The following is an 8383-nucleotide window of genomic DNA, read 5'->3' on the forward strand; positions in this document are numbered from 1 at the left end:
CACCCCCCATTGCTTCAATGTACTGAAATAGCCCCAATAAACCCCCAGCACCTCAGGTCCCTTGGGAATTCACCTCTGCGTGATCTCTTCATGAGATCCTAGTTCTTCGCAAAAGGAGCAGAAAAAAAAATATCTACAAACGTTCTCCAGCTTTGTCAGCACGGCACACCCAGGAGAACACGTTCTACTATCACATCTCTGTATGGTGTAAGCTGAGAGGCAAGCATTTGCATTGGTTGAATTCCAATAAATAGACAAGGACGCTCTAAACTGATCCATTCTGGTGAGACGGAGAGCAGCAGAACGGAAAATGGTGCTAATAGAGATTGTCAACTTTTTCATTGCTGTTGCAGAAAGCCTTCTGTCCTTCTGCCTCAACTTCTACATTGTGATCTTCTACATGAAAAGACTGAGGGACAGGGTAAGGCTGAACCCTTCCAGCCTCATCCAGTTGGTCATGGGAGCCACTAACATTAGCATGCGAGTAATGATGCTCGGATGTTCCATTGCTTTATTTTACCCTATATATCATGTTACGAGGTTTTACCACTCACTGTTGGTCATTGTCCCCTTCCACTTAAATTTCAGCTATTGGCTTATTGCCTGGCTCTGTGCCTATTACTGCACCACCATCACCAGACACCGGCTATTTATCTGGATGAAGAGGATCCTCGTGTCCTTCTTGCCTCACCTGCTTTTCATTTCTGCGGTTGTGTCTTTTATTCTGACTGTCCAGTCAGTCTGGTATCTTAATGTCTCAATCTCTCATGACAACTCCACCCTCAGTTACATTTTACCCAATTTTATATTCTCCATTTCAGACCTCAGTGTAGTACTGATCATCTGTCTCTGTTCCTGCCTGCCCTTCCTGATGATCTTCGGCTCCCTCATGGTGACCATGTCCTCTCTGTTCAGACACATCAAGAAGGTGAAGAAGAATGACTCGGGATTTGCTCCTCCAAACCTCCAGGCTCATGTCAGTGCTGTGAGAACGATGATATTATTCCTTCTACTTTCTGTCCTCATCAATGTCGCTGAGATGGTGAAAATCATGGCACCGTCATTCTTCGGTGGCTATCTACAGTTAATTATCTGGTTAATGGTAGCTATCTTTCCATTGGCAGAAGCTGCCATTATTATCCAGTCCAGCCGCAAGCTGAAGAAGATGGTTCCACAAATGTTCTGTGGTGGAAGATTTATGGAAGACCAGAACTAGGACTTCAGTCAGCCAATGAGTACCATTATATATGTACCATGAGAGATGTGTTATGGCATCATACAGGACTGATGTAGAGATGTGCGGAGTTGGTTGAACACATTCATGGTTGATTGGACATTCCATTCGTGGTTACATGGTACTGTGCAAAACCTGTATCTACAGAATAAAAGCAGATACTGAGATGTGCGGGAAATTACTGAACACATTTCCAATGTTTTGTCTTTCTGATTTTAACTGATATTGTTTATCCTTTTATTGGCACCAGTTTGTATCAAGCTTGCGATGTTCTGCACCCTTTGTGTTCTCAGTTTGTATCAAGTTTGCGATGCTCTGCACCCTTTGTGTTCTCAGTTTGTATCAAGTTTGTGATGTTCTGCACCCTTTGTGTTCTCAGTTTGTATCAAGTTTGCGATGCTCTGCATCCTTTGTGTTCTCAGTTTGTATCAAGTTTGCGATGATCTGCACCCTTTGTGTTCTCAGTTTGTATCAAGTTTGTGATGATCTGCACCCTTTGTGTTCTCAGTTTGTATCAAGCTTGCGATGCTCTGCACCCTTTGTGTTCTCAGTTTGTATCAAGCTTGCGATGCTCTGCACCCTTTGTGTTCTCAGTTTGTATCAAGCTTGCGATGCTCTGCACCCTTTGTGTTCTCAGTTTGTATCAGGTTTGCGATGCTCTGCACCCTTTGTGTCCTCAGTACAGGACAAGTTTAGTGGATGGACAGTCACATCCTGAGGACACTTCTCAGCTCCACCTATCTCTGATTACCATGAAATGAAGAGACATCTGTGAAGCAGTGGAGGAACATGGAGCTCAGTCATTAATAGGATTACACACCATAACAGCCTCCAGTTTCTAATTATGTGGTTAGGAGAAGGACAGGAATGGAAAGGACTTTATTTCTAGCAAAATACACTATCTAAACACAAATTAGGGAGCTGCAATAAGAAGAGTTGTATTAATACATATACAGTACTATATATAGCTGATGTATTAAAGCCTAACTCAGATAAACTGAAACAATATCCCTTGCAGTGGGGCTGTACCTGCACAAAAAGGGGTACTCACTCGTTTTGGTCTAGAGGAACAAAAAAAGATTCACTTACTCCATTCTCCAATGCTCCCCACACCTAGGCTGGTCCACGCAGCTTCCTCTCCTCCATGCTCCAGATATCCAGGGTCCTGACGTCATCAAAACCAAGGAAGGGTCCATATTCCTGCATTGTGTGTGATGGCACTGAGAGACAGTCTGTAGGCCAGATGTTTGGTACCCCACGGTGGAGTAAATGCACACAGAGACCAAGGAGTGCGGTGCGCTGTGTTAGATTAGTGCAGGACCAGACACAGTGGCAACAGGGCCTGAATATCATGGCCAAGCCAAGAATAGAGGAATCTTACAGTATGATTTATAGAACACAGTCTCTATGCTGTACAAGACACGGGAACAAGCTTACGATACCCAACATCATCTGATAAAGGGAGTGGATGATAGGCGGTGCGGTGGCAAGGGCACTCCTTATACTGAAAGAACTCCAAACCCAGAGCCACAGGCTTTGGCTGTTAGCAGAATCAAGCTTGAGGTCCCTATTCAGTCCCTTCTTCACCATACCTTTCCCTGCCGTAAAAACACGCTGTCCCTCACAGCGGGTTGACATAGCCACTTTGCAAATATGCACCAACTGCAGCGGGACAGTGTTATTTATTAGCATGGTACTCAATAAAGATGGGCATGGAGGTCATGCAATGCAGCAGTATCCAATCAGACAGCTGCTTCCCTTATGACACCTATGGAGTCCTGCACTATATGACATCTAAGGAGACCTCAGAGTAACAAAGCTCCTCTTACCTCCTTTCCCCACTGCATGGCGGCTCTCCCAGGTGGCTGAAGCACAGTGCCTACAAGTCCACTGCTAGAGCACGGGGGACAGTCCTCTTCTGAGGGAGCAGAGGATCGGGTAAGTAAAACTGTTTCTCCTCAACCATGGACAAAACAAGTTATTAAAACATGCAGTGCATGGGAAGCCCCACTGCAAGGGAAAATGTTATATTTCCCCAGAGTTGGGCTTTAGGCATTTAGTGGAGAGGTGACCTCCCTCTACTTCACATCCACCTGTAATAAACACGGAATGTAGCTGATGACTAAGGGTCATGATTCTGCTTCTTCATTCCATGTTTTCTTCTCATAGTAAGGAGTCATGGTGGCAACTTCTCATCTTCTTAAGGGCTTGATGTCTCCATTGGGGGATTTATTGGAAGCTTCACCATGTCCAGTGAATGGCCCATCTATGGTCAACTTTTGTCCAGATTGCATGGAAATCTTACTCTAAGATACATTATTTTGGGGAAAGGAAAATACTTCTTCATACAAATGATTCAATAATATTGGAAGTGGAAGCCAAGCAAACCTTACTTCCGTACCTTTTATATTATTGATCTGACATGGGTGTGTCATAGATGCCAACTGTCTCAGATTTACCAGGACAGTCCTGCATCCTGGACCTCAGTCCTGATTATGTTGTGTCCCTCACGATGTCCCAGGATCACAGTGTCACCCTTACGTTAGTTACTTGTTTAAAAAAATAATCATTATGTGTCTTATTAATGGATAAATGGCAATATTTGGTGCTTTTACGCTAAGGTTAAGATTCTTTAGGATTTTCCAGGATGTCTCTTACTTTGTAGTCCTTGGAATGTGTTGTTACAGTATCCTTGGATGATCTTGTTGTGCGGTTAGTAAGTCTCTTAATATTGTACAGAGAGGAATATCAGGCTGTGTGTCTCCTTAAAGACCAGGCCTTTTCTGACACTTTTTGTTTAGTTGTAAAAATTTGCTTTTTTTTTGTTAGAAAACTACTTAGAAACCCCAAAATGTATATATTTATATATTTATTTATTTATTTTAGCAGAGGCCCTAGAGAATAAAATGGAGAGTTTTTGCAATTCTTTGTGCCGGTGTTTGTGTAGTGGTTTTTCAAATCCAAAATCACTTTAATGAATTTTAATGCACACAAACACAATATAATACCCAATTTATGGTAAAATATAAAAGATGGTTTTATGCTTATAACTAGATGCCTAACTGGTCATGCTTTTTGCGCACGCTCACGAAATGGCGCTAAACTACAGTATTTAAAAAATCTCCATAGGTAATGCTTCAAAAGCCTTTACAGGTTACTAGTAGATAGTTAGAGAGGAGATCTGGTGTTAGAATTATTGCTCTCATTTTGACATGCACGGCAATACCTCACATGCGTAGGGTACCAATGCCTTTTCACATGAGCATGAGGGGATGGGTCCTCACAGATTGGGGCCACCAGACATCAAGCAGCTGTGCCGTCACAGTCCTGGCATGATAACAAGAGTCCATGAGGGACAGAGTAGCTGGGAGGTTGCAAGGACAGACATCAGAGTCCTGGTGTGATGGTATGTCGGAGGTCCGGAATGAGGGCACATCAGGTTGGGAGAGTGTCAGGCTAAAGCCAACATGTACAAGCAGAGCTCCTTACACACTTCTCTTCCTTTGGTTCATAGGACGTAGTGAGCTGCCATCTTTGCAATTCATGCCACCAATCAATGCCTAATAACTACCAATCATTCCCCTTAGCCCCCAGTCTTTTTTTTCCCTCATCAGGATGATGTCTCCATCTGTGGGCATCATCCCGGGATACCACTTGATGCCACAATCTATACAGCGTGTACATTAGGCCGTCTTCAAGTGGTTTGGTAACGCGTTCCATAATAACAGGAAATGAATGTCTCTTGTAATAGTTGTAAGCGGTATGTGTGCAGCTGGTGTACATAGTTCATGGGTTCACGTGTTGGGGGGTCTTATGAATGTAGCGGCGGTCACAATGCATGTGTCTCTGTACAGATGCCAGGTTTTGGCACAATCATCTCTTCTGGCTCTCCACAGTCATTCTAACGTCTTTATTGTATTTCCTCTTTACTTTTGTAACTCTTCTATTCCAAATAAAAACTTCCAAAAACATTAATTGTGAGCGGAGAGCGTGTTGTAATTCCTTTACTACTGTGCATGTGCAAAACCCAATAATGCTTATGTAGCACTTGTCACGATCGCAAGATCGCCGCCACCAACATGCAACAATCTCAGGATCGCTGCCACCAATATGTCACGATCGCGGCATCAGACCCCAGACCTTCTCACCAAACTCGTGACCGAAGGACTGGCCGATCCAAACCGCGATGTGACGTGCGTAACAATACCACGCCCAGCTGCACCCTGCACAACAATTTTCCAGCTAATGGACTACAATCTATGTACCTGCAACCGGAGCGATTGTTACTGGGTCGGGTTAATTACGCAACTAACCCTCCACACTGCCACCACCTCCTTTTTGTACAGAGAAAGAGGAAACTCGCATTATCAGTTATAACACTATAATGATTGAAATAATCGTCTTTATAAAAAGGTCCGCAGGCCGGTTATACAGAGGTTTAAACAAACAGTAGCGTCTCTTCAAAGGCAGGGATTCGTAAATTGCAATTAAGAACTATAGAAACAGTTAAACACTTTCAGAAAGAAAGATTTATTACTAAAAGGGTCAAACAGGTGCAATAAAATATTTCAAAGAAGATGTAACTAAGATATATAAATATACAGAGAACAATAGCACAGTAAAGAGATATCAGAGAGGTGAAAGGGTTAAAGTACTTGCCAAAGTCCTGAGTTTAGCAGATCCAAGTCAGAGCAGGAGGGTGCTTTAATCTCCCTATGTTAGGATGGAAAAATGGGAGAATTCTTCAACTCTCTCCTCTTAGGCTTGACAGCCTGCTTTAAAGTTTCCCAGCAGGGGGTGGTTCTGAAGTAGAAGACCAATCCCCTGTTTGGGGAGGGATCGTCAGGCGGAACCCTAAACTGGAGCCCACATCTTTCATAATTCATATTCTGGTTCATAACTTCCCATCTGCACAAGCGACAGTCCACCCGCGGGTATATTATGATGCAGACAAGCCTGGGTATTATTTAGATATGAATTATGAAATTGTATGCTACACGGTTCTATTTCTCTGCCTTCCCGTGCGCCCGAGATAAGGCGAGTGACCCATCAAATTGTTTGCCTGCTCATCGTCCATCTGATGATATGTCCGGCTTTTATGTCGGTCTCTCATATTCCAAGATTCTTGGGAATGCCTTGAACTCCAGGGAAGGCTCCCTTATCTTTTTACAAGGCGTAAAATTACACAGGTTCTCCAGACAGTGAGGCACCACGTGGCTCCCTGCTGGGATCTGGCCTGTGACACTTTTAACACACACATATTTGTCACTGTGCCTCTCAGGAAGGGAGGGGGAAGGGGAAGGATAAGGAAGAAAATGGAGATAACTAACAAAATGGTCGAACCGCGTCCATCTCTGATGCGCAAGTTTGCAACAGCACTCACCCCTGAAGGGGCCACTGAAGACATGGCCAGGTCTCCCACAACAGTACAGAGGCTGCCAGTAACACGCACAGTCTGATGCACACTGACAATAATGGCTCCGTCTAGGGCAGGGGTAGGCAACCTGCGGCTCTCTAGCTGTTGTGGGACTACATTTCCCATGAGGCATTGCAAAGATTACAAAACTGAGAGTTACAGCTATGACTTGCAGAGGCATGATGGAACTTGTAGTCCTGCGGCTCTCAGGTTGCCTACCCCTGGTCTAAGGGATGACTTTTTACTATTTATTTCTGAAGAGGGATCTAGGGTCACAGGATACTCCAAAATAATAACAGCAAATAACAGGAGGACAATTTTCACAATGAATCTTCATAACTGCAGTCACACATGAAAGTCCCAGATCAGGTCTTACTCACAGCTGATTTGGCATGGGAACATATTGGGTGCCTTCAGCTGCCTTTGAGCTCTTGCTGGGCGTCCAATGTGTCCCTCGCCTTGAAGGAGGAGTGGGCCCCCTTCAGGAAAACTTGCCCTTACTTCATCCAACCAAGGCAGAGACTATAACCCCTACTCAGTAAAGCTGCCTCCAGGGGCAGCAGTCCCAACAGAACGTGATCCCTCTGGGCAGAAGAAAGCATACCCCAGAGAGACCTCCCAGACATTTACCACCTCCCCAGCCACCTTCTGTACCTCTTCTTCCAGGGATTGGCTGGAGAATGATAAATATTCATGCTTGTCATTTCAATCTCCCTGCCCTATATTCTGGAAGCTTTGCGATTAGCTGATGTTGGCACACAAAGCACAAGTCCCTGCCCTGCTCCTATTCTTTCTAGAACACAATTTCTCCTGCCGAGGCCAACCACTCTGCCATATTGTGCCCCATTCCACATCGTGAGCCTCCACATGGCATTGCATGCCACTGACCTTCTACCCTAAGGAAGGATTGTCCATATGAGAAAAGAATCATTGCACTCTTACTGATGGTACTCAGGAAATAGCATACCAGTCACATCACATCAACATACATTCACTTGACAGTACATTGCATTTAGTGGACAGTCCGCAGCAGTCACAAAGCATATGCAGCACCTCAAACAGCCATCTCCCTCTCACACTCTCCTTTGACAAGCTCATAGGACTTGTTCTCTATAAGCACCTCCTCCATAGCTACCCCTCTCCTGGGACCCTCCAGGGAAATAGCCTCACTCAGGGAACTCTTGGCCCGGCTTAATACATTATTTGCAACCTTCCCTAGCCTCCACCGCAATACAGGTTCGGAAGTCTACCGCCAGTTGTCCGAAGTGCGGGTCTACGTCCTCCCAGCCTCCTGCACTGTCAATGGTCTCCACATGCTGGGTACATCTGTGCTGGTGTGTGGAGTTTGGCTCCCATTCCCCAGCTGCACTGGGGCTCCTCCTAACCTGACATGTATGTGGGTACAGACTCACCCATGACATCACTACAGGGGGGCTTTAACTAAAAGGGGCCTAGCACCTGATGACACTCTACTATTGTAAGCAGGCACTATTCTGGATCAGAGCCACCTAGTGGCAGAATAGTTGACTGCACCTGCCTGCAGACTAACAAATTGAATTGTTTTTTTTACGCATTCCCGTGCGTTCCCACACAGCAAATTTGGGTAGCCCATTAATTTCAATGGGTTGCCCAATGTGCAGAAACATTCGGACAGTAATCCAGGCACTATTTTTAAAATGAGGCTGCACCCTGCATTTTGATGGATGCAAACATACCCACATTTGATAGATGCA

General features: G+C 44.8%; 1 protein-coding gene across 1 annotated transcript; it reads left to right on the forward strand.

Annotated features, from left to right (window-relative positions):
• The first annotated feature begins 310 nt into the window (after window positions 1-310).
• On the forward strand, window positions 311-1216 carry LOC149470647 (taste receptor type 2 member 40-like). The gene has a single exon (XM_089661178.1). The coding sequence runs from the start codon at window positions 311-313 to the stop codon at window positions 1214-1216; it is 906 nt and encodes a 301-aa protein (XP_089517304.1).
• The last annotated feature ends 7167 nt before the right edge of the window (window positions 1217-8383 follow it).

The sequence above is a fragment of the Staurois parvus genome, unplaced genomic scaffold (genome assembly GCF_062004578.1).
Source record: "Staurois parvus isolate SC_StPar_1 unplaced genomic scaffold, SC_StPar_1.0 ptg000034l, whole genome shotgun sequence".
Taxonomy (NCBI): Eukaryota; Metazoa; Chordata; class Amphibia; order Anura; family Ranidae; genus Staurois; species Staurois parvus.

What these genes read in the sequence shown, in the direction of transcription:
- LOC149470647 (XM_089661178.1), top strand. Translation starts at nt 311, where the DNA reads ATGGTGCTAATAGAGATTGTCAACTTTTTCATTGCTGTTGCAGAAAGC.